At 34.2% G+C, this 27,815-nt stretch overlaps 1 protein-coding gene across 1 annotated transcript; it reads right to left on the bottom strand.

Annotated features, from left to right (window-relative positions):
- Window positions 1-6,975: 6,975 nt before the first annotated feature.
- On the bottom strand, window positions 6,976-26,838 carry LOC116132401 (kinesin-like protein KIN-7O). Its single transcript, XM_031418052.1, has 34 exons — window positions 26,593-26,838; window positions 26,261-26,417; window positions 25,150-25,242; window positions 24,905-25,071; window positions 24,728-24,817; window positions 23,888-24,006; window positions 22,752-22,865; window positions 22,581-22,662; window positions 22,200-22,267; window positions 22,044-22,118; window positions 21,725-21,870; window positions 21,542-21,644; window positions 21,218-21,298; window positions 20,958-21,026; window positions 20,796-20,855; window positions 20,531-20,692; window positions 19,221-19,277; window positions 17,471-17,713; window positions 17,336-17,398; window positions 17,058-17,249; window positions 16,801-16,905; window positions 15,358-15,444; window positions 15,040-15,162; window positions 14,737-14,850; window positions 14,562-14,609; window positions 14,240-14,443; window positions 13,969-14,154; window positions 11,909-12,115; window positions 11,680-11,769; window positions 11,422-11,562; window positions 7,996-8,093; window positions 7,721-7,799; window positions 7,550-7,624; window positions 6,976-7,305 (listed from the first exon to the last, which is right to left on the bottom strand). The coding sequence occupies exons 4-34, from the start codon at window positions 25,026-25,028 to the stop codon at window positions 7,078-7,080; spliced, it is 3,633 nt and encodes a 1,210-aa protein (XP_031273912.1). The 5' UTR covers window positions 25,029-25,071; window positions 25,150-25,242; window positions 26,261-26,417; window positions 26,593-26,838; the 3' UTR covers window positions 6,976-7,077.
- Window positions 26,839-27,815: the final 977 nt, after the last annotated feature.

Below are 27,815 nucleotides of genomic sequence, written 5' to 3'. Positions count from 1 at the left end.
AGATTAAGGTATTAATTACGAAGATTAATAATTGTTTTAGAAGACTCTGACGTTCAAGTCCTAACTTACCCATATGTTGGTTGTCCAGATGATTAGCGAATTGGAGATAGCGTGAATAGACGCACGGTTTCAGGTTCGATTCTCCATTTGAGCAACCACGATTTAAATAAGGGATCGTAGCGATGAGTTGTTATACTAATCTCCCCTGAGAATTAGTAGTAAGCTAGTGTCCGTCCTAACTTTATAATTGATTTATTTGTAACAAAATCAAATTCTATAATCAAAATAATTGAGTTTCAAATGGGTTGTTATGCTAGTCTCTGGTATATATAGTCTGAAAACCTTCCAAATTTATGGCAAATTGCATTTTATATTAAGGTCTTAGTTATGAAGATTAATTATTGTTTTAGAAGACTCTAATGTTGAAGTCCTAACTTACCCATCCGTTCGTTGCCCAGATGATTATGGCGAGTTATGGATAGTATGAATAGACGCACGGTTTCAAGTTCGATTCTCTATTTGAGCATCTACGATTTAAATGAAGGACCGTAACGATAGATTGTTGTTCCAATCTCCCCCGAAGATTAGTTGTAAGCTTTGTAACAAAATCAAAGTTTTATGATCAAAATAATTGAGTTTCAAATGGAAGGGAAGCTAGGCACCAACCATATGCCCTACAATTAATTAATTTTTAATTAATAAATTAAATAAATAATAGAACAAAGTTCAAAGTAAACACTATAGCCTCAGCCGTTTGTGTGTCAGTGGATCAGATCAGAAACCACCTACGGAATCATACGTCTGAGATTCAATCTTACAATTTCACGCCTTTCACCCAATCACAATCCTTCCTTTTATTATTTTATTAATAATTTTACTTTCATTAGATTGCCTTTTCACGAACCTCAAGACCACGTGTCGTCTCTGGCATACGTCTTCATTTAGCCCCTACGTCAAGTCGTCTGCTTACTCTGCAGTTTTTTTTATTTTTTTTTTCTGTTCGATTTCTGTTTGCCCCTGATTTTCCGTTTAATTACTCAATCGCCCACTTCCTTTAAATTTCAGCTAATGAGGTTGGTAATCGTTAGCTAGCAAACATTATTTTGATTTTTCAAGCTATAATTATTGCAATTGTTTTATCTTGCAAGCTAGACAATGTGTTTAACAAAAATGGAAAACGCGGTTTCCCCTTTTATAAGTCACTAGAATGATTCAATAGTATAATTGAAACGTTTAATTTGTTGGTTTTCGGATACGAATATATCAAATCGAATATATAAAACTGGAATACCTAGTAACCAATGAATATGCTCACACTAACTCTTCAATTGAACCACCACTAGGTGTGGTATGATAGTAAAAGAGTAAATAGAGGTTTCATGAGTTTCTGAGTTCGAGTCCCCATAGACGCTAATATGGGTGGTCATTGAGGGGCTAACCCGGTCGTTAATTTCAGGGTCTCGAAGGATTGGTTGAAGTATGCGTAAGCTGACCTGGATACCTCCAGTCACCAAAAAAAAAAAGGGTCAATTTGGGATCCAATTTGAGATTTTCCTTGGGAGGTAGGTCTTGGAGAGTAACTAACGAAGACATCAAATCAGACATATAAAACTGGAATGTCGAGTAACCAACGAATACGCTCACACTAACTCTTCAATTAGACCACCACTAGGTGATCTGATAGTAAAAGAGCAAAAAGAGGTTTCATGAGCTTCTGAGTTAGAGTCTCCACAGACGCTAATAGGGATGGTCACTGAGGGATTAACCCGGTTGTCAACTTCAGGGTCTCCGATGATTAGTTGAAGTATGCGTAAGCTGACCCGGACACCTCCGATCGCAAGAAAAAAAAAAAAGGGTCAATTTGGTATCCAATTTGAGATTTTCCTTGGGAGGTATTGGAGAGTAACCAACGAAGATATCAAATTGGATACATAAATCTGGGATGCCGAGTAACCAATAAATAAGCTCACACTAACTCTTCAATTGAACCACCACTAGGTAATCTGATGGTAAAAGAGCAAAATGAGGTTTCATGAGCTCCTGAGTTCGAATCCCTACAGACACTGATAGGGGTAGTCATTGAAGGGCTAATCCGGTTGTCAACTTCAGGGTCTCGAAGGATTAGTTGAAGTATACGTAAGCTGACTTGGATACCTCCAGTCACCAAAAAAAAAAAAAAAAGGGGGGTCAATTTGGGATCCAATTTGAGATTTTCCTTGCGAGGTATTGGAGAGGAACTGGAATGAAATAATATCGATTCATATAGATACAAATCTGGCTCCAGAGAATTGATAAAATTTAACGTTCGAGTTATATATAGCCCATAACTTACTATTTACTAATTACATACTAAAAAGCAAGAATCGACCCCATATGTGTTATTNACCAACTTAGAGTGAATTGCAGGGAATACCCCTTATTAAACAAGAAATTCCAACGTGTTCCTATTTAAAAATTAAAACACAAGAAAATATCGTATGATATTTGTTGTGCATACCTCAACTACCTTTTAGCCCCATAATGTTTTACTGCTTTTAGTCCGTACTAGTTTATATTTCTTACAATATATATATTTATATAAAGCCGAACCACACCCTTGGTTGATTGACATGTAAAACTCATTTTGTGTATTAGAATTGTCCATCTTGACAGGTTGAATTGATATTTTGGATATGTGGTTTAATGACCTCCCTAAAATTGTTGCATCTTGGCACGTTAGCTTTGTATTAATTGTTCTATCTTGACATATTGGATGTCTATTAATAATAATTATATAGATACATTTTATCCCTTCGTATTCTGTTGTGTAGCTTTACAATTGTTTCATTTTGACACGTTTGATCATTGTTTTAAAAACTAGACCGTTTGTTGACCCGGTCAAGGGGCCGATTCACGGGTTGACCGGTCCAATCCGTCTGACCGGTATATAGCAGTCACATCTTTAAACAATTCCATTAATTATTATAAGTTTGAAAACCAGTAAATATATCCCTAAAATTTACCTATAAACCAAATGCACCCTCAGATTTTATTATGAATTATTGTTTTCTCTCTCCCCATCACTTCCATCTTTCTCCTTTTTTTCTCTCTCCTATCAGGCTATCACTCCCCATCACTTTCTTCTTTCTCCTTTGTTCTCTCTCTTTCCCCATCACTCCCTGTCACTTTCTTCTTCGTCTCTTTCTTCTTCCTCTTTCTTCTTCGTCTCTTTCTTCTCTTTCTCTCTTTCTTCTTCCTCTACTGTAATTGTTCTCTACTCTTCTCTTTCTTCTTCCTTCTCTTTCTCTTCATCTCCTCTTTTCTTTCTTCTAATCTTCTTCCTTACTCTTTCTCTTGTCTTCTCTTCTCTTTCTTCTTCCTTCCCCTCCCCTTACTTCTTCTTCTTTACCAGTAGATTTTAGAGTAAGTGAAGAAAAATTGAAGATGAAAATGGAAGATACAATTTGGTTTTTTTATTCAAATGAAATGAAGAATGAAACGGTGCTGCAAATTGGTTTAGGAATTAGGAATATGAATTTTTTTGGATTAGATACCCAAAAATAGCAAACGGTTTTAAGCCTCGGGCTGGTCGGACCAACGGTTTTGTACTGTTCCACCGATCCATTACCAGTCCAAAACGAGTTTAATAACATTTCCAGTTTTATGTTAACCTAGACCGAAGTAAAGGCTAGCTCCCGGTTGAACCGGCCGGACCGACCGGTCTTGTCCGGGTTTTAAAACAGAGTGTTTGATGTGTGGTTTAATGACCTCTACCTAGAATTGCTCCGTCTAACCTAATGATAGCATGTCTCACATTCTTGGGCAAAAGAAATTTAATGGCTAACGGTAACAATTGTTGCATAAGTACATGACAGTCATTAGATTTCAAACCATAAATCTTTAAATTATCTATTGAGACAAAGTTTTTATGTTTGAAGAATACCCTGCAAGCATTGTTTTAAAACCAGACCGGAGAGCAACCTGCTTTGCTGGTCGGTCGTCGATTAGACCGTCGATTGGACCGGTGACGTCATCACGCATCATGATGACATCAGCACATTTTAAAATCATACTGTTATTTACTAAGTGCTAACCTAACATTTCGAATTCCTCTTCCAGTAAGTTGAGTAATTAAAAGCTGGCCTCCCAACCATTACAACTGGCTTGTTGAAACTTTATTTGTATTACAACTACTACAAGATTAAAATATTTACAACACCCACATAAATAAGTTTGTGTAATGGCTACAAACTGGGATTGTACATTGTCCCCAATTCTTTACACTAAAGCATGGACAGTTTATGGCTTCCAAATGATAAAAGGGATGAGTAAAATTTCAAAATCTGGATTCACACTATTTCAAAACAAAAGCAAAAATGATAAAATAAACATAAAGTAGATCTTTTTATTTGCATATAAAAGTTATACAATGGCTTGAATTCTATTCTGAAAATGCCTCTTATTAATACAAATAAAATTATATGACAACCAAGGCAAAAATAATTCATAAGTTTGGAAATCACAGAGCTTGAAGGACATCCGAAGACACGCCTTCAAATGATTGAATCCATATGGCAAAATGTCACCAAAATTCACAAACAATCCACTATCTGCAACGCATCATTCAGAAAGGGTAATTTGAGAGTACTAAGATTGTAATATATACTTCCCATACATCACTTCCACCCAAACACCAACAGCACCAAACAAAGTCAGAAAGAATTCCATGCCAAAAATAATCTCCATACATCACTTCCACCCAAACAGCAACAGCACCAAACAAACGGTTGCTTAAAAATTGTATAATAAAATATCCAGTACTGCCCGGATAATGGGGTGCGAATTCTGTTAATAAATTGTAGCTCAAACAGTCAAACTTACTCTCTATTAAAAAAGGACAAAGAGAAAGCACACATTTCAGATTTCACAGCAAAGTTCCCGAAGATTACAACTCACCTTGAATCAAATTGGATTGTCAAGACATGCATGCCAATCAGCCTTCATGCGTCGATTTGCGGCGAGGTAGGAACACGTCATAGATTTCCAGAAAGGGAGGAACGCGTCATCACGATTTCAGAAACTGGAGTTGCGATCGATTTCAACAACGAATGGTTGTGATTTCAGCAAGGGATGGTTGCGATTTCAGCAAGATTGAGTTTTGATTTGTGATATTTTTCATATTTTCTTGATTTCATTCAATTTTTTCAGAGTTTTTTGCGCATAGAGGAACTGAGGAAGAAGAAATGCGTATCGCAAAGGGAGAAAGTGAGAAATTTAGGGTTTTTTCATTTTTCAGATTGGGCCAGTTTTTCTTGCGGTCCGGTTGAACCGGCGATCCAGCACTGTTTACACGGTCCAATGACAGGTTAAAGCGGTTTATTACACAATAGCGGGTTTTATGCTGACTTGAACCGAACACGTGACCGGTTCACGGTCCAACCGGTTGGATCGACCAGTCCGGTCCGGCTTTTAAAACAGTGCCTGCAAGTACTTTGAGATTTGCTAAGGGTTCACAAAACTTTGGCTTCTCCACTTTAGTCATAGTATAACATGTCGGAGGTAACCAAATAAGTTTCCAAAGGTCCAGAAGAGAACAAAATAATACAAAAACTCTATGGCCAAATCCAGTCTTCTAAACTAAAATACCCTTAAAAATAAATAATTTCGTAAATTTAATTATAATAATGCTACACATACAAAATTGAAATCCAAAATTTGTATCTATATGACAATTTATTTGACAAATCTCTGTAATTATAAGATGATGAAATAAGTCGATTAATTTGACAACTCAACTGTCACATGGGTTTGTGTTTGATTAATAGTGCTCCAAATGTATTGAAATAATTCTTTAATTGGAATTTTTTAGACACATTGTATTTCCTTAAAAATGTGAAAATTATTACTGAAGAGAAATCAGTGTTGATTTCATTTTGTTCTGTAATCTCTGTTTTAAAACCCATACTGGACCGGTCGGTCTGACCAGTTCAACCGGGAGCCAGCCTTTACTCCGGTCCGGATTAACATAAAAACCGGAAATGTCATTAAACACGCTTTGGACGGTGGAACAATACAAAATCGTCGGTCCGACCGGCCGGGGGCTTAAAACGGTTCACTATTTTTGGGTATCTGATCTTAAAAAATTCATATTTCTAAACAAATTTGCACTTTGCAACACCTTGTCATTCTCCATTTCATTTGAATAAAAAAACCAAATTGCATCTTCTATTTTTATCTTCTATTCTTCTTTACTTACTCTAAAATCTACAGTGTAAAGAAGAAGTAAGGGGAGGGGAATGAAGAAGAAATAGAAGAGGAGACAAGAGAAAGAGTAAGGAAGAAGATTAGAAGCAAGAAAAGAGATGAAGAGGAAGAGAAGAAGAGAGAAAAAAGGAGAAAGAAGAAAGTGATGAGGAGTGATGGCCTGATAGGGAGAGAGAAAAAATGAGAAAGATGGAAGTAATAGGAAGAGAGAAATAAATAATTAATAATAAAATCTACCGGTGTATTTGCTTTATTTTAAACTTATAAGAGTTTATAGGTAAATTTTATTGTAGAGAGAAAAGAAGAAAGTGACCAGAAGTGATGGGAGAGAGAGAAAAAAAAGGAGAAAGAAGAAAGTGATGGAAAGAGAGAAAAAAGGAGAAAGAAATAAGTGATGGAAAGAGAGAAATAAATAATTAATAATAAAATCTACCAGGGCAATTGCTTTATTTTAAATTTATAAGGGTTTATAAGTAAATTTTAGGGATATATTTGCTGGTTTTTAAACTTATAACAATTACTAGAATTGTTTAAAGATGTGATTGCTATATACATGTCAGACCGACCGGTCCACAACCCGTGAACCGACCCCTTGACCAGGTCAACGAGTGGTCCAGTTTTTAAAACAATGTCTGTAATATATTTTAATGTGTAAATCAGCTTCGCCAAAGCTCAGGCTGAATATGTAGGATGAGAACTCAATAGAGCAGTGAACAAAATATCACATTGAAATTGGTGGGTAAGTAAGACAACTAAATTGTATTAATTTGAGCTACGAATTACAGTATTATACATTAGTTAGTTTACATGTACAAAGGCAGTAAAAGTTAGAATTTATTGACCCATTGCAGCAGCTAGCTGCTTCTTAAGGTTGAGAACTTCAATTCCTTTCAAAGCCAAACGCTCCTTAAGGTTTGCTGAAGCCTCCTCAAACTGCTTGTTCATGTTTTCAGATTCCTGCACTGCTTCCCTGTATCTTCGACGTAAGGCATCTAAATGCGCTTGTGTCCATTTCAGCCTCATTCTAAGCTTTGCCCTTTCAATGTTATTGCTAACTTCATCCTGTAAGGCACCCCGATAAACTTTTGTCGTAATAAACACCAGAGAAATTCATGAAATTTGCATTTGCAACATCTCTTCATCCAATAGTTGCAATGTTTAATCAGTATAGATAGCATACTTCATCGGATTACGAAAAACTAGCAATTAGCAAACGGAATGGAATGACTCCAATGAAGAAACACATCCAACATGAGAATTAGTGAATTATCATTGCACCAAATAAACACAAAGTTCACAAACTTACATTGTGACCCTTATTCACCTTCTCCTGAGCATGCTGGAAATCCAAAGCGAGCATCTCCAACTTCGACTTCAACATCTGAGGGAGAAATGAAAATTACAATACATGACATACTATTTTGAAATTTTGCTGAGTTACTAAATGTAAGAATACTTATATCCCAATATAACATACTTGCTCAAGTTGGTTACTCTTGTGTTCAGCTAATTTTAGCTCATTTCTCAGTTTATCTATATCTATAGATTTCTCCAAACTGCAACAGAAGACAATTTATCATTAGAGTTGGCTCATGAACATGACATCCAAACTAAAATTACAAATTAAATCCAGCAACAAAATAAAGATGGTGATTTTCATGATCAGATGCTGAGCACAAATACGAATGTCCATAACTACAGTTTTCTTACTTCATCAGGGCTCAGGCTTGGATAAGGGTTAGTAGAACAAACCTGCATTTCTTCTCAAATTTTATATCTTGCTCTAAACACATCAATCGTGCCCTGAGGACCTCACATTCTTCTCTAGAGGATTCTAGTTCATTCTCCACCTGAAATTTCAATATAATTCACCATCAAATTATTAGACACTAATTGGAGGATTTTCAGCACTTCAAACCGGAACTTCACTGTGTAAATGTAAAGAGAATGAAAAGTGGTAGCTAAGATTTAAAAAGAAACCAATTTTGTTATTGATAAAAGACTACAAAGTCTCAGTCTCTATGAATAAGGAAAAAGTGTATTCAAACTGCTTAGAACCTGACCTATAAATTAAGAAACATAGTTTACCCCTAAAGAAATCAAACCTAACAAATTTTTTTTTTAAACCCAAAAAAAATTATAAATATTAGAGAAAATAGAAATCAACCCCATTATCACTGGCGCATTAAATATTCTTCCATTATTCTTAAACAAAACAACCAAAAACATTAAAATAAAGTATCGTCATAAAACCAAAGCTTTTTGTCGGAATTATGAGCGGTGACGAGCAAAAGGTAAGCAAAGGAGACTTAAGGAGATAATTTAGTAAATTCAATATGATTGAATTGATTATAATTGAATCAACATTGTCTATTGATACTAAAATAAACTATAAAATAAGGTAAGTAAAATATTCTAATGATTCCTAGAATCTCCTAGAAGAGTAAACTAAATATTACTTAACTATTAAGGTAAATAAAATATTTTCTACCATTTGCATTTCAACACTATTTTATCTCAACCAAAAGCAAGATGATCCTCAATCACTGATTACAAGCAAGTTCCTAAAATAATCCAGCAAATTCTAGTTAGTTTGAGTGGTTTAATTACAAACTTAAAACCACAAGACAATGAAGAAACAGACAGTAAAACTCCCAGAATTGTTCTTTTCAAACAACTTATCAAATAGGGGACATATGAGCCTTCGGCAAATTATGTTTGTACAATATGTGATGATTACCAACCCTCCCGTAGCTGAACACCAATAAAGAATTTTTAACTTTACATGGAAGTTTTATCTCCCAACCATTTAAGCTTTTAGAAAATTGCAGATTGTTAGTAAGCCAATTGAAAAAAATACTTTGATTCAAGCTCTAATCAATTTTTTTGGAATACAAAAAATTCAAAAGCAAAATACCAGAAGAGAAGACAAAATACCTATGCTTTTATAAACATTGTTTTTGCATAAAAGTAAAATTGTCCAATTTTGTAGTGTCTTGAAGTTGTGGACAACACCAATCCTAATCCTATATATACCAGCAGAGAGGATTGTCCTGTCAACAACATTGCTTAAACTAATTGGTGACATCATCAACAAACGATTAGAATGACATTCAAATGCCTGATTATGTAATGTCTAGTAGTTGTGACACATGCAAAATTATGTAAAGGAGGGCCAATTACTAGGACATCAAAAGCTTGATTATATGGTGTTTTACAATTGCGTCATCTGCGGATCATGGACCACAATGTAGACCACAATACCTAACAAAATGGAACTTCTAGTTTCACTTATTGCTTCTGGAAAAGTACATCAGATTCGTACACAAGATGGCACAAACCTAGGCTAAATTACAGAAAAAATTTAAAATAATAATTAGTGGAGATATTTCTCAGAAAGAAGAATATATCAACAAATTCCTTTCAAACTGAAGCCTATTGGAAGCAAAATGTCTAACTCTATCCCATAAAGTCTCATTGTTATTGTCTCATTTCTTGCGAAAAATATGATTATTTCTTTCATACCATATAACCCAACGAAGAGCTATAACGACACATCCAAAGACATTTAGCTATCATTCCTTCACAAGAAGCAAAAAAATTCTCCATAAGTGAGAAATTGCAAGAACTTGGAACAGTCCATGATATCTTAGATTCTTTACAAACTCTAGCCCATAATTTTGAAGCCATAGAACAATGAAAGAAGAGATTATTTACAGTATCCACCCTTTTTTACTGACTACACAAGAAGAAGGAGAAACGCACATCGAAGAATATTTTTTTTCATATTCATTTTGCCTGCTAAAGCTGACAATAAGACTTTGACTTAGTGTTCTATATCATCTTGAAAGAATTAAAGTCATTAATGGGAACCCTTTAAAGAATTTATAACAATAACTGCCCAAAGCTTCCAAATTCCATAATCTTATATGGGAAGAGTCAATAACAAAAAATGAATTAAAGTTAGTATCCCACCTTGTGGAAGAAAAACTTTTTTCCACCCCTCTAATCTTCCTTCATTTTGCTTCATTACGAATCCAAAAAGCAAGAAGATCCGGGATTATCTCCCAAAGAAAGGCCCAAGTATTAAATGGCTAATTTCCCACCAACAAGCTAAAATGTGTAGCAAAGGTCATCACTTTAGCCTCTTAAGAGTTAATCCCCACAGTTATACTCCTAAATTTATTGATTTTAGTTGAAGATTAAACGCAAGGTATTGATCACCTTTAGATGATTATAAATATTTTGTTGGATTTTCCTTTGGATCTCTAGAAACAGTCAAACAGAACTAAATAAACCTTAAGTTATGATAAAAGACATTAACTAAGCTTGACTCATATTCATGATTTAGTAGTGCATTCTCATATCATTTCTTCACTAATTTTTGTCATTTATTACAATTTGTATGAATGAATCTAGGTGATAAATGAGAGAAAAAAAATAAAAAAAATTAATCAATTGAATTAAATTTCAATATTCACATGTTGGATTCGATCAAAATAGAAAGCTTAAATTGCAAATATATAATTATATTGGATTAGAATTAACAAAACCTATTAATGATATGAACTGACCAGTAACCTTATCTCGGAAAGTCCTATCAACAATGTCACTATCATTCCTGTACTTAACATAGATTTAATGCAAGGAATGACTAATCCTATGAGACAAGGGGTTCATATATGTGGTTGTACCTAATGAAGTAGTGCACATCATTGGTGATATATTTTATTAAATGCACAAATAGACTAAGCTAAATAATTTGTATGCTAGAGTTACTAATTGGCTGCTGAAAGTGTAGGAATAAAAGCCAACTTAAATATCTCTGATGGTGAGACATTTCTTAGTAACAAAAGAAGAATGGCATGAGTAATATTATTTGCTTGCAGAAAAACTAATCTTAAAATCACAATCCATGTGAGTTTGACTGAGAAAACAATATCCCCATATTTACAGATTGCATTTCTCTTTGGTTCATAATATTGTTAAACTCATTATTAAAGATAAGATATAAGCTCTAACAAGTCTTAACAAACTTTTGGTGGAGAAAGCAAAATGCTGAACAACACAATGACATCAACGAAGACCATAAACTTCCAATTGAATTAAAATTGAATCATTCTGACATATGCATGTACAACTCGAGGATCTTTTAAGAAACAAAGTTTAGAATCATACCTCCAACATTCTTTTTGATAATGACTTGGTCTCTGTCTGGTGTAATTTTACTTTTTCATCTATGGTTTCAATAGAAGCTTTTTCCTTAGCAAACCATATTGCCTTTTCCTCCTCCATTTCCATAAGGGAATTAATCAGTTGCTACAAAATCAAAGGTAAAATCAAATAAAAAATGCTACACCATTAAAATACAGAAAAAAAAAAAGGAAAAAAAGAAAGAAAAAAAAAAAGATGCAGAAAGAAATGCAACTAGAATACCACAGCTAATTCTTCCTTTTCTTCAACCAACATCTTCACAGAGCTTTGCAATTTCTGCTCGTTGGATTTAGATTCTTGTAAGCTAAGCTTCTGGATATAGAAAAAGATAAGCCATGATAAGAATTTAGGGGGGAAAAAAAAGAAAAGGAACACTGTAATATCAAACTTAGGACAGCAACAAAATTTGGTAAGACCACTAAAACAAAAGAGAATGAACAGAAAAGCTTACAAGGCCTGAAACCTCTTCTTGCAATATATTCGGTTCAATATTTGATTTATTGAACTTTTCAGACAGAACTTCCATTTCCGAAGCCAAATTTTCATTTATCGATATATCCTCCACTCTTTCCCTAGAGTTGGCTGCTAATTCCGCCTCTAGAGAAGCAATAGTTGTCTCCATTTCAAATGCAAGCACTTCCAAGTTTTTGTAATCTTCCTAAGCAACAGAAACAAGACAATCTCAAAAAATAATTAAAAATTATCATAACTGAAAATACTCTACTCCTAAACATTGCTGGTTCCCTACTAATTTTATAAATTACAAGAACAAAATATAATTAAAAGATTTGCAAGGTGGATACTCTTTTAAGGGTTGCGAAGACATCAACGAGAATTATAGGTTCTGATGTAGCATGGCATGTCAAAGAAACCACCAGTTATGTTCAAAGCATTATAGGTTCATAAGCATCATAAAATGAGGACTAAGTGTTCAAGGATTCATGCATATAAGGGTCTGATTATACAGCCAACATACCCTGTGATACGGCCTGTATCGGCTGGGATTTGGTTTACAATACTTTCTACAATCAGTGGTTTCCTAGAATTGTTAGCATTGCTTCCTTTCCTACTTTTTTTGGTACAGCTTAAACATATTTAGTACATTGATTCAGTAATCTATAAGAATATATTTTTCAAAATTATTCTTTGTTTGGATTCTAGTAGAATCGATCCCTCACTGGAAAACACACTATTATTTCTCCCTAGCCTTCAACACCAGAGGAGAGTTTTTAGTCGACCTTAATTGCCAAGGTCATGTCCCTATTACTAAATCAGGAAAATTGTGAATTGGATCCCAAATTGACAGGTTAGTGTGAGCTTATCCATGTGGTTATGGACTCTTGGAATGGCAACCATTTTCTGAAAGATCTTGGCTTTCTTGCTTTGGTGGGTCTCCTGGATCATTTTGACGACCTACTTTGTGTTGAAGGGCTATCTATATGTTTTGATCGATTGCGTAAAGCAGGCTTCCTTGCTCCCTCTCCATGTAAATTTCATCCTCTCATATTGACCATAATTCTCCACTTCCTTCTAAGTTAGCCTACCATAAGATAAAATTATGATGCTTCTTCTACAACCATCACCAATACACCCCGAAAACTATTTTAATTCAAATTTCAATATAATTTCATAATACCTCAGCATCGGTTGACTCAATGGGGGAAATTATAGGGTGATCATAGTTTGTGAAAACATTCTTGAGAGGAAAAAGGAAGTTAAGCCACTTACTTAGATCGTAGATGGACAAGAACGAATGAAAGTTTGTTGCCTAAGCTGAGGATTCTCATGTCATATCCTATCTATAATATTCTTTGCAACCAAAGATTAGAAAAATCGTACATTTCTTTCTAGGATAAAGGAGATTTTAGAGGTTGTTTGTCATAATTATCTCAAGAATAGGATTTAAAACACCAAGCAAAGTACCTTCTCTGTAATTGAATATCACAACTTTTACATGATTTAGGTTTAAATTAGACTACTATAAAATTTTTAAAATGAAGTGCAGCAAAGATGCTACTATCCATTTGAAGTTTATTGAAAAAAAGACTTTATAATTTGTTGGTGGCTTGTGTAATGCTTTTGCTTAGGTAAAAAATAAAATTTTTGGCAAGAAAATACTTTCCTTAAGGTAAGCTTTTGCAGTTGTCAAGATAAATAAGGAGTGTTAAGTTAGACCAAAACTCCACAAAAGGCTCTCAACCTTGACCAATGTTTAATCCAAGACCAATAAGAAATCCATAACATGACAACATACTTTTACTAAGTCATGAAAAAGTTTTATAAGTTTTACAATGTAGTGATATATACCAACAATGAGATCATTATTAAAATGGTTTGGCTTTTGAAGATGGCAAAACAATAATTGAAAAAGAAAAATGTTTAAGTTTGATTTCAACATAGTGATAAACCATAACTATCATTTTCTCAACCTCGACGATCAGAGTTAACCATAATTTGCAACAATAATTTCCATACAACTTATATATGAAACTAAGAATCCCATACACATACCTGCATTTGTTCATAAGGCATACCAAAACTCTTTCCCCTTCTTGGATCAAATACCTTTGAGCCTCGGTCAACAATTGAATCACGCTTCTTACTAGCAACTGAGTCACGTTTGCTTATATCTCGCTCAAGAAGAGTCCTTTGACTATGCAATCGTTTAATTTCTCGTTCAGCAATTGCTTTCTCACCCTGAAAAAGTGACTTTTGCCCATCAACAGTAGTTTTAATTAAACTAATTTAAATTCAATCAACATATTAAAAGCAAAGATTAAACCTCTAATTTGGTTTTCTCCTGAATGGCATTCTTAAGTTTGTAATCAATCTCTTTCAATTTTGTTTTCGTTTTCTCAAGATCTTTTCTCAAACTTTCCTTTTCCTTGACCAAGGAAGAAGATGATAGACACGATAGTTCCTTTTCAAGTGTTTGAATATGAGAAAGAAGTTTAGATTTTTCCAGATTTTGTTGCTCTGAAAGTGCCTGCAACAATACTAAGCATATATGTAAGAGTATTTTACCAATAAATATAATTTTGACACAAAAATAAAGAATTAAAATTCTAGTCATCAATGACACTTCAGACTTTTTGCATTCTTACTTCATGTATCTGCCTCTGCAAATCACTAGATTGATTGTCCATAAGTAGCTGAAAAATGATAGTATATCATATGCACAAGTTTTTTAGCTATGCTAATAATGATCATAAATATAAAAATCACCAGTTTTCTTTCTCATGGAATAATGTAACTTGGTGTAACTTCTCATGCTCAAACCTTCTCACTCTCTAATTCAGAAATTTTGTGTCTCAGGCAAAATTGTAAATTCTCGTGGTCACTAATAACTGAATTCTGCTGAACAGTAATCTGGTGCATCAAGGCCTTGAAATCCTGCAATATATTTCGTAAAACTAAATCTTGAGAGGCTCATAGTATGCAATTTTCATAAAAGTAGTTCAATACAAATTTTACAGGAAAATTAATGCCCATAGGATTTCAAGCAAATGGATTGTTGTTGTTCTGAAACCTTAAACAGTAGATTTTGGAATAGTGCTTACGAAATGTTTCAAGAGTACTCACAGTGAACTCCTTGTATATGGCAGACAAACTCTGGAAAACATCATCCACAAGTGATGAGACAACATCCACTACTTCTTTTACATTTTCCAGTTCTGGCATTATTTCTTGGATCTCCATTGAAAGCTATATCACAGAAAAAATTCCCCGCCAAAATGATGAGAGGCCTAAAATCAGTTTTGTAAGCTTGTACGGAAGAAACATTTATACAGAATATATATACAAATGATAAAATTATTGTCTGCAACTAAATTAAAAGGTGAACAATATGACAAAACAGAGAATAATCACAAACACAAATACCAAGTAGAAGTTACATACATCAGCTTTTTCCCCTGGCACACTTGAAGCAAGCTGTTCATGAGCCATCCTAGCCTCTTCCCGTGCATTAAGAAGCTCTTCATGAAGCTATAATAAATACATAACAGCAATTAAAAAATCATTAATAAGATGAGGTAGATAGTATAAGTCTTTATCGGTTGCATAAAGCAACAAAATGAATATAAAAGATTTCATTTTCATGAAAGAGAGAGTGATCACACTTACAGAGGAGTTAAGGGAAAGAAATATAGAAAGGGGGGAAATTCAAAAAAAAATTAGGGAGCTATTACGAAAATACTCAATTTTCATACACACATACAGCATAATAACCAAAGCACATATTTTGTAATGGCGAAGTCTTAAGTAGAAAAAGAAATCATTCTCAACTAGGATACAAAAATCCAACTAAATGAGAATTTCTACTCCGAGTTAAACAAGAAAAGAAAATCAAGGAACAATAAAACTATATACTAAAAAACAGGTTGAGGTAGACCAATGGAATAGAGATCCACAAAAATATCAAACACCAATGAGGGGAATAAATCTATACAAGATAGTGACTCATTATCCCTTCCCTGAGCCTAAACAAGCAAAATCAGGAAATAAATCTTAGAAATAGGGAGAAAAAAAAAAACTCTCCATGATGTTCATAACATCAAAAAGGTAAGGGGTTGTAGTTGAAGTCCTTGCAAATCCTATTTCTCAAATATTCTAACGCTTTCCTCTCATTGGAAAGTGGTATTAGTAAATGAGATTTTCTGTTTGGGAAGATTTGCAGATCTGTGATGCCTGACTACATGTGTAATCTCAAATACATATAGATCAGAGACATCCCATAAAGTCTCTTGATAGTATGGTGACTGCAACTTCAAACTTAGGGTGGCATTATAAATTGAAATCAGTGTATATATAGCTCAAGACCTACGTGAGTGTTGAAACATAGTCCACTAACTAATTTCCCTTTTAATCTAGCTACTAACAACTCAAAATGACAGAATTACCTGTTCATATATATAACAAAACAAATACACGTCTCAGTCAAACTTTAAACATTTCCTCTACAATCATTTGGCGGGAATTAAAAAAAAGGGGGGGGGGAGAGAGAGAGAGAGAGAGGACAGAATAGTTTTTAAAGATTGTTGTGGAGGGAGAGCTCAATTGTCATGGGAAACAGTGCAACTTAAGAATCTTTATAGGTTTAAGTTAAAAATGAATTTCAAGAAAATTCCCTTAATGAGAAATAGGGATAATATTCTGTTAGAGTTTCTATTGTTAGCCAGTAGATACGTAAAGGTTTTATTGCTTCATGGACTGCTGGATCATCTAGTTGTATTTATTCTGATTTCATGAATAAATTCAGTGTTTCCAATGAAAAAAAGAAGAAAACTTTCTTCAAGGGCCTTGAAAACCACAAGGTGCATGGTTGTCCTCAATTATGAGTACCTCATCAAACTTCTCCCTAGCACATATATTCTGCTCCGTGGCTAGTTCAACAAGACTGTCCAGATTTTGTTGGCTTGAGGACTTCTCCATTTCCAACAATTTAATCTACAACATAAAGACATAATACAGAAGAAAGTTACTACCAAGAAAAAACCTTGAAAATGACTGCTAAATTATTAACTATAAAATAACACAAATTGTGGAGAAAAGAACAAAAGAATCCAAGAGGAACATTAAATGCAAAAAATGATAAAGACCTTCTCTTGAAGTTGCTTGATAACAAGAATAGCCTCCAACTCCCTTATATTCACACTTTTGTCCCCATAAAGGGTACCTTTATCAACATTATGTGTGGAATGGTCATTGAATTTCATGTTGCAAGACAAAGACAAATCAGCCTCACCCAGCTTTCTTGTTAGGTAGTCAATTTGTATCTCACTCATAGTTCTCTGCATGAAGAAGTATCAGCACACAGACGGAGGCTCCACAGTGTATCATTCTCTAATCAAAGCAAAAGCACAAATAAAATAATAACCTGAGATTCGAATTTCAAAAGCAAATCTTCATACTCAGCTTGCAGTTCCTCCAGTTCATTGTCCTGACAGATTAACAAATGTTAGGGTAGAAAACTTTCAATATAACGGCATGCAAGAACAGGTATAGTACAAACCAGAGGAGTGCTTTGCTTCCTCAGTGGTACTTTTCTTCTGTTTGTTACATGCAATAAAGCACGTGGACCAGGAAGATTACAATATTGCAATGAATTGGTTTTGCAATCTTCATCTTGTTTGCTTAACTCATCAACCACTTCAGTTTCATTTATCAACTGTTCAAAAGGAAGAAATGGTCCCACATCACGCTCAGATCTCATCGATTTTACAGGGGAAGCCTTCAGTTGGACATTTGCATACACCTAAAATGCAACTCGAAGATAATAATGTTAGCTTAAATATAAACGAGATTAAATCATCATCTATTCTGAATAGAATTAGAATTCTTATGGTACACATGGTGAGAAAATCTTAATAATACACGTAACAAAAACTAGGCAGGTTAACATGAAGTAATTGTTACAGTCATGCCTTAAAAAGATATTGTCAATATTACTCTATTAATTATATACATAATTCTTCTGTTATTTATTTTTCATAAGCATGGGCTCACGTGTTATGTTGCACATCATTTAGATGCATGGGATGAACTTATATTCTATTAAACTTTGAGGGTCCTTTATGCTTTCAATACTAATACGACAACTTCCCTACCACAACCTCACCCAAGGTCCTTTAATGATTTACTTTCTCCACAATCACCCTTTCCCCAACCAACTCGCCCAATTGATTTTCGAGGATCAACTACTATAAAGGGAGGAATCTACTCAGTCTTCATTTTAGTTACTTTTAGTAATCAACAAGTAAAATCCTTTCATGGTTAATATCTCAATGACTTGGATATTATGGCTTCAAGTCTATATTCTTGACATGGAATTCATGGGCTCTCATTAGAGAAAGTTACATTCTGTCGGGTATGTTTTTTAGTTGGATCATTGCAACTAAAAATGCTTAGTCTTCTTTTTTTTTTTTTTTTTTTTTGGGTAAGAAACAAAGATTCTCTATAAAAAAAAAATTATATAAGCATACAAGAATAAGCAAGTCGTCCACACAAAAAGGACAAGCTGTAGGGTTCATAGAACAAAACAAAATGATAACACCTCTCCTAGTCCAAAATCATCAGCTCTAAAAATCGAAAATCCCTAATCAAATTTGCACAAAAGTCTTCCCTATCTAAGTAATTGAAGCTTCCTAATTCTATTGAATAAAGAAAAAAGAAACATCTTGTAATTCTAAAGTCATAGATGCCCAAAGAGAAGCCAAAAATTTAAACTTTATCCCACATGGACCAAATCTCTTCCCCAATTGTATCATCAAAAATTCTCCTATTTCTTTCTAACCAAATAACCCAAAAAAAACAGCCATAACTGCACAATTTCACAACACAGAAGCTTTTCTCTGCCTCCCAAGGCAACATGTCTCTCTAACAAAGCCAAGGAACAAGAAGAAGGAACTTCCCAAATCAAATTAAACTCCTTAAGCAGTTTGTTCCACAAAAATCTGGCAGAAGTGCTTAGTTAATAAATGTGCTTTTGTAAAGAAAGTTGCACAAATCAAGTATTTTTATTGTTCATAGTCTTATCAAGAAAACAAATAGTCAATTAAATAGATATTAACCTCTTAAAATTTAGAGACTCATAAATATGCAACCACATGACCTTCTAACCATGTCTCCATTAAAATTAACAATATAATGATCACTTATAACGTGTGCGAAAACATAAATAGGTACGATGTAATTTAGTTTATTTTGAATATACATAAGCTAAAACAATTAGTGTTCCTTGAAGCACAAAAGAGAAAGGATACCTCTTGAAAAGTCTCCCTTGAAAGATTACTAGGGCACCATGTATCTCGCCGCTTCTCCTACAATAGAAAACAAAAACTTAATCAACTATTAAGAAGATGATTCAGTGAATCTAATCCTAAAAATATAGTAATATCACCAATGTGAAGAATCCAAGTTAATATTGGTAATTCTAAGAGTGCGTTTGATTCGGAGAATGTTTTATTGCTAAAAATATAAGATTACCTCCGAGGTAGATTACCTTGAAGATTACAGGGAAATGTTATACCAATATGTTTGGTTAGATTAATGAACATAAATAATTAAGATATTTGGTTAGAAAAAATAAAATATTATCGATAAAGGCTTTTACTGAATTGGCCTTCTTTTTTAATATAATAATAATAATAATAATAACAATAATAATAACAACATTAACATTAACAATAACAATAATATTAATATTAATAATAATAATAATAATAATATCTTCAGGTGATTTTGTTAGCGCAGGCCTTTTTGCAGGAGGGTTTATCTCATTTTTTGTTGAGAATATACAAATTATATTCCATCCTTTAGTTTAGCTTTTTGTTCCTATTCGCAGGCAGTGGCTGTTATACTAGGGGACACCTATTCCAGTCTTGTAACCTCTATTTTCTCTAATATTGATACACTTTTACCAGTTACCTACCAAAAAAAACACTCATAGAGTATATAAACAGCATCCATCAGAAACATGCTAGGATGAGATGGACTTTAATTTTTGAGATATATGGCGATCCCCTAAAAATAACTCACATCACTTAAAATATCATCAAAATAAGTAACACCTAGAGTAACATTAAAGTGCTTCCAGATTGTAATTGCAAATTCAACAAGAAGAAGAAAAATAAAAATCAATGGACAAGGCAACAGAACTTCAAAATAAAATCATCACGCAAGAATTCTTTTAAATAGCTTTTATTGCCAAACCATGTTTGTAATTTACGTTTGCTCCATGGTTATTCTACGAATAATATAACTATCATTTCAAAATTTTCTAACCTTTGCAAGTCTAAAGTTGTCTACCTAAATTCTAACAACGTTACTTCTTCCAAGTTTTCATGTTGCATGTTGAAACTATTGCAACCTTATCTAATCAGAAAAAATCAAAACTAAGTTTTTAATTCATCCTTGTAAAGTAAAAAAGACACATAATATGTTTGCTGACACATGATTGAGCAAGCTGATGATTAAATTGATTTTTACAACCTAAGCAAAATGGATAGTAAAAGAATTGAATATATTGTATGACAAGGAAAACAAATGGAAATACATCTACCATGATACAAACCTTTTTCAAATGATCACGGTTCTCATCCCTATTTGAATACAAAACCATTGAGCTCAAGTTTTTTATTTTCTTAGCTTGCTCTTGCAACACTTTCTCACGCTCTGCTTGGACTTTTTTTTCCTCCTCCAGCTCCAATGCTATACGTTCCCTTTCCAGTTCAGACTGCAGAATAAGTATTGCAACTTCCAATCAATAATCACATTCTTTAAAAGGCAATTATGTAAAGACTGAAGAGCAATTATCTAAAGACTGAAGATCATCATACCTGTAATAAGGTGTTTCTTAAATTAAGGATCTCTTCCTCCAAGTGTTCTGAATGAGATGCCTAAAATATGTACAAAATGGCTACTAAGCATATACCTCCAGGAAAAAAGAATAATCATGAAATTATGCATAAAAACTGAATTGTCACAATAATTGTGCCTGCCTGTAATTTGGCTCGAAGCTCCTCGATTTCTTTCTTTTGACGCTTTAACAAAGCAGCATCTGTTAATATCTAGAAGGAAGAACAAGCAAGTTTAATGTTTTAAGTAATCCAAAAAAAATGAAATAAAATTACTCTAAGACACAATAAAATGCTAGATACAAATGGCTTAGAAACATCTGATATGGAATCGTTAAAATTGCCCAGGAAAGATGCAGAAAGAAACATATGGAACAGGAATGAATGAGAAATTAGAGATAAACCTCATTAACACGGGCACAATTGGTGACACATAATGCTCTACTTGCAAACTGAAGACTACTTTTGGTTTCATCTGCATGAATCTGTGGTCAAATCAAAATTACAAATTAGATTGAAGTAAATCAAATGGGCAACCTCATGGTTTCAAGCAAGCATGTAGCAAAAGCTCTAGAAGCAAACAATACTCACAAAAATCTCCTATCACTTAAATATTATGTAATTCAGTACTAATATGATTCATTCCTACAGAAAAAATTAAAACTTCATGATGTATGCTTTTAGAAATGGTGATCAAGCGTAGAATTAATGACTTTACAAAATTTTACCTGTGCAAGGGTGATGTTGCATATTATAGCTGTATTTGCATTTCCACCGAGAGCAGGCTGTAAAATGCGCGTAAGTTTGCTATCTCGATATGGAACATGACCCCTGCAACAAGTGTTGAATAATGTCAATAATGTCCTGGAAAAGAAAACTTAAGATATATTCGTAAAATTTTTAGAGCTTACCCTTGGCTTTCAGCCCCTTCACTCAGTTTTTTAATTACAGTTCCAAGTGTCATCAGGCTTTTATTAATGTGGGAACCCTCTTTGAGCCGAACACCTTCTGCACCTGTTTTTGCAGCACGCTCTGATCCAGCAAGATCCACTAAATTCTAGAAACAGAGAAAAGAGAAATATTAAAAAAAAATACGGAAAATAGTGAAAATAGAAGAGAGATATGGTGATCAATGGCATGTTCAAATAAATCTTAACAAAGCCAAAAAGTATTCAATATAATGGTGTAGGAAAGAAACAAAAATATTGATAGAATTTTAAGAAGACTAACCAAAACTGATACACGAACAGCATCACAAGAATTGCTAATATTGTTATCTTCTGTTTTGTCTCGACTCTCAATTATCTACAAAACTAAAGCAGTAAGACAGATGGAATGTATATAAACATATAGCATATAACATCAGAGAATAAATGAATATATTACCATGCGGAAAATGGTGTGCGATCGACTACTGTATACATTCATATTCGTCTCTCCAATATGCCTATGAGCTGTAATTTTGAATAAAAAAAAAAAAAAAAGAAGAGAGAGATTCATAGCCTGATATATTTAGCAGTAGACAAATAAACAAGAGGAAGAAATGGTTACGGTGCAGAAGAGAAATTTTACCCTCTTAAATATAGCACCATTTCTATTTGAAAAATGGTTAAAAGTTGAAACATAGCACCATTTCTATTTGGCACCATTTACATATTATTAAAAATTATACATGCAGAGAAACAGAAAAATCACATAGTGAACATGTAGAAAGTGAATGACATGATTCTTTGGAAATATAAAAAAGAAGGCAAATGTATAAAATACATTCTCCAAACTCCATCAGACCAAGAACTTGCTGAGGAGAAGCAACAATTTCTTCTCGCAAACCAGCAACATAAATCCCCCGCTGCAAATAATAAGGCAAACAGAATAAATTTGTTTTGTAAAGCATTGACAAAATAATGCATAGGTACCACTAATTAGAAATTTCTGTACCTCCAGACTTTCGTGAATCTGCAGTTTTCGGTGCTCAGGAGCTAATAAATCATTTATGTCCTCATTATAGATCTCCATATAAGACATCCGCAGAAGGAACTCCCGATCCACTTTCTGAAATAAAAGAAGAATCAAACACATCAGTACACACAAAGTTCAACAATTTTAAGCAAAAACTGTTCTTTGAAACAATTTTTTTACAAGAATCAAGAGAGATGTATTAATGGAAAAATGAATGTACAGTAAGTGAACAAGCTTTTCACAAAACGAGGAACTACCTGGAATATTCAAGTATAATTAAACAGCTCCAAAACTTAACTGCTCAATCTAATCTCTATATACTCTATATGAATTGGGTTAGTGAGAAAACATAACCTGCCTAAGGCCCCTTGAGACGAGACAAATTTTAATGCTTCATAATTATCAGAAAGGATTATGAAGTCTAAGTTGGAGCTGAAGAAATCAAGTTCACTGGAATCATCCCAAAAGAAGGTCACTGCAAAATCTCAACCTAAAATGATTGAGTGGAACTGGCTCAACCAGAGCTACAAAGTTCACTGGTTCATTCAGTCTTTTTAAAAAAGTCAAAATTCTAAAACCTTCTGATCCAAGATGACACCTTCTACATCCAATCAGTGTAGTCAGAGCTAGCTAACTGAACCTCAAGCTGCCTTCTTTGGACACCAAGGGAGCCATTTATAACCCAGACTGAGAAAGACCCTGGCATGCCTCACTGACAGATATAATCAGTGCATATGCACTAAATTTAATAGCCCCAACACCCAGCAGGCAGCACTTAGTAGCATTCAAGTTAAACTTGAACATCTAACAGAAAGTATGACCCTTTAAGATGATAGATTAAGATCACATTCATCAAACTGACAGAACCGTAGTCCTTTTTCCATCCAATCTAAAATATTAAACTCACTTAGATGTGATATTTATTATTTCAACTTTGTTATAGATGCTTCCAAAAGCAATTTGCACCCACTCAAGAGAAATTTCTTATTTGATTCCTACTCACACCCAAAGAAGACAAAGATATATACCATAGTGAAAAAGTAAGAAAGCAAGAAAAGTAGAATTAAAAAAAAAAAAAAAAACGTCACTGCTAGAAAAAGTGTCACAGTAACTACCTCTTGTATGATGTTAAACAAATCATGCACAGCAAGAGGGATGACCCCAGGTTCATTGGATGAGCCTCGCATTGTATATGTTTTTCCACTGTTGGTTTGTCCATAAGCAAAAACCGTGCCTAGAGGAAGCAAGCAAGAAGACATCCATATTGCAATCAAAGAAAGTAAGAACTTAATAAGAAATGGTTTTAAGGAAAGAACACAGTGATGGCAAAAAGGATTATTAATTAGTTTATAGATGGTTTCAAAGTCTAGATTCAAACTAGGGGTGCAAATCTTTGGACAAATAAACCTTTCCCCCTATCAAACGTTGTGATTACCCATTGATTCATTTTGATAAATTACTCTTGAGCTTAAAGTCAAGATAATCTAAGGTTAAGGTCTTAAGGTCTTAATTGTTAAGATCCCTTGACACAACGGCTCAATACTTAACATGTCTTATATCCATAGCATTTCTTCAATAATAGCCACGTACTAAAAATATCCACAGAATATTGCAATCAACACCACAATCTCAAAATTTTTTAAATTATTAAAACCTTAATTGGAAATTGTCAAGATTTCGGTCCAAATCCTTGACAAAAATGGTCAAGCCTTAAACCCTTACGTTACTTCACATCAACAATGGAGGTGGAATGTGGCTTTGTTACAGTTGTATAGGGCTTTGTCACGGTAAAATCTTGTAAGGGCATCAAGGCTACTCTTAAGTTGTTTTATAAAGCAGAAAAACAAAATCTATTTTTATCTCTAATTCATATATTTTCAAACATCGAAGTAGAAAAAGACAAGTTTAACAAGATAAACCTATCAAAATAAATAAACAACTGAAGTGAAGCGTACCATTGAAGCCATGAACTGCGGCAGCCACAATATCTTTGGTACGAGCTTGATAAACATCTAAAGTTTTACAATCTTCTCCAAAAATCCTGTCTATGACACCGAAGTAGAAACAAAAATAAATATAGAAAAATATAGTAGAAAAGTAAAATTTTTAATCCACCGATATATTTGAAGTACCGAATTCAAACTTTGAGGGATTGTTAGGAATAAAAATGGAATGTCCAGAGACTCTCCACGGACTTGTCTTTGCGTCCTCGGTAGACAGTGGCCTTGCCCTAACCGTCACATATATTCTCTCCATTTGAGTATATGAGAATTAATAGTGGAAATGGCGCCTTGAATGTCTGTCAAAAATTCAGAACAGTAAGTTCTAAACACAAAAACACACATACAAATGGAGATTGAAAAGACAACGCAGGTACCTCGAAAGCTTTGTTGACGATAAAAGAATTTCTGAAACTGAAATTTGGAGGATGCTGTTCTGGTTTTTGGGCTGGGGTTTTTTTGTTTCCCGCCTAGATGTGTCAAATCACAAATATATTCTCATAACCAACCTTACATTTTTGCGTTTTATTAGACAGAGGACCTCAAATGGAATAAAATGTTTATTAGGGAACGTGAAAATTTTGACATAGTGATTATGTGGAGAGTAGAGTGAGGCAATGTAAACTCAATCAGTGTAGAGTAAAGTACTATTATACCCCGCATTACTTAATATGCGTTTGGTTTATTATTTTGGATAAGATTTTGGGAATAATATTAGGTAGTTGAATAAGGGAGTATTACGAGGTAAAATTTAAAAATTTTAAAAAAACTCCTAGGTTTGCTAATTTAATTAAACACCCCAATATATAAAATAACAAAAACACCCCCACCACCCACAGTGCCAGATTCCGACCACCACTCCAGAATCTAGTCAGAAAATTGCATTATGATACAGACCGGTCAGATCTGTGTCATAACGCATCGATATGGTCTTTTCCGGCCAGATCCACCACGAATCTGATTGGAAAATGCTAGATCTACGACCAAATGTAGTTGTCGATGGCCACAAAGGTCCATAACAATAGCCAAGATTTGGCCGTATCTTGGCCATCGTTGACCATCAACGACGGCTATTTCTTTGGCAATCGCTGACGGCCAGATTGACATTTTTCGATCAGATCCACTGTAGATATGGCTGAAAAATGCCAAATCGGTGAATAACCGATCAGTTTTGATCGTGGTGTAAGCCGTTGTGACATATTCCAGCTACCACCGATGGTGGTTGCCGGAATCGAGTAAGTATAAGTGGGTAGGGATGTTTAAACTTTTTTTTTGTAAGGGTATTTAGTGAAATTAATAAACTTAATAGGGTCTAAAAGTAATTAAAAAAATACATTAATATTTCTGAAATAATGTGCCAAACAATATTTAGGGAATAAAATTGGGAATATAAGTAGAAATATTGAACACCCTTAAATGTTTTTTTTAAATTATTCAATAAGATTAAAAATTAAAAATTAAATTAATAATATAAAATAAAAAACCTACCCCTGTGACAACACTTACTGCCTGCCCCACCACCGCTACCAAGACACCACCACCAGGTCCACCAAATGCAGAAGAAAACAAAAGCAGGCACCCATCTCATAAGTCATGTCTCTCAAATTCTTCATCTCTTACCGGGTAGAGGATGCACCATTATTATCTACACCACCGAGCCATAACAACAAACTAAAAAATATTACAAAATACAATGCTTCCAAGTTAAATCCAGAGAAACAGAAGAATCCCAAAATCAAAAACAAATCCTAATCCACCCAACAGCACAATTTCTATAATGTACCCAACAACGATATAGGCATATAGCATACTCATCTTACATTTTCACAACAAACTAAATGCAAGAAGCCTTGAGACCGACCCAGAATGCAGTTGATGTCATTTTATTGTAGAGTTCACAGTCAAAGCCATCAGAGACCTTGGTAATGATAATCTTTAACGGATCAAATTCCTGCAATGAAATGAAAGCAAAGTAGTACACCAAAACCCATAAAATCTCCAAAACCACAGATCACCGAACCCAAACAATGGTTGTAACAATGGTGGTACGGGTGGCTGTTGAATTGGTATGGGTGAGGGTGGACTGCGCTGAATGAAAAACAGAAGTAAGGGATTAGAAATTGAAAAGCAAGGATTGGGTACTGATATAGTTTCTGTAAACGTGCCTATTGGGTGGGGTGAAACGGTGGCTGAATCAGTGAGGATGGAGGAGAATGGACAGGAATGGTTGCTGCAGCGCGCTGTGAGTGGCAGAACCGGTGAATTTGGGGTGGGAATGCGGTACAACTGACAAGTGATAAAAACTTTGAGGCGTGAAACAAGAGACAGCGATATGTAATGAACTTACCATTTTAACCCTTTTGTATTTGAAGCCCAAGTAAAGGAGATAGGTGAGAGGTGTAGTAGGAAATAAGGATGCGTTTGGATCCGTAGCATATAAGATAATGGGGGTAATCTTCGTTTATTTTACAAGATTATGGTATTTGGTGTGCAAGTAATAAACTATTGTAGAAATCTTTTATTACAAATAATGTTTACTATTGGTAATATAGAGGGTAATCTGATACCCTCCACCACCCCTAGGATTAAAACATTACCGAGTAATCTGATTTTTATACCTATTTTGCCCTTAATTAAATACTGTTTTGGACACAATTGCTCTTAAATATCTACCAAATAACAATTACCCAACCCCCCTACATTTGATAAATTAGTTAAAACACCCCAACCATAAAAAAGTTTAAAAATTAACAAAATACCCCTAGCCAACCAAGACCACATTTGGCCGTTACTCACCGTCGCCATCCGCAGGCATCAGTCACCATAATGGTGCACGACCTATAAGATTTGGCCGTTTCTATGGTCATTTCACGACCACATCTTTGGTCGTGAAATGGCCACAAATCTGGCAGTGAAACGGCCATGGATTTGTGATTTATGATCGGAAATGGCTTTGCTGGAGCACGGTCAGCCATATATGGCCAATCGTGCGCCATTCCATCAAATGTCGATAAGGCTAGTGGTGGTGGCTGGCTCTTGGGGT

The sequence above is a fragment of the Pistacia vera genome, unplaced genomic scaffold, assembly GCF_008641045.1.
Source record: "Pistacia vera cultivar Batoury unplaced genomic scaffold, PisVer_v2 Contig250, whole genome shotgun sequence".
Taxonomy (NCBI): domain Eukaryota; kingdom Viridiplantae; phylum Streptophyta; class Magnoliopsida; order Sapindales; family Anacardiaceae; genus Pistacia; species Pistacia vera.
This window is presented reverse-complemented; position numbering and strand designations above follow the sequence as displayed.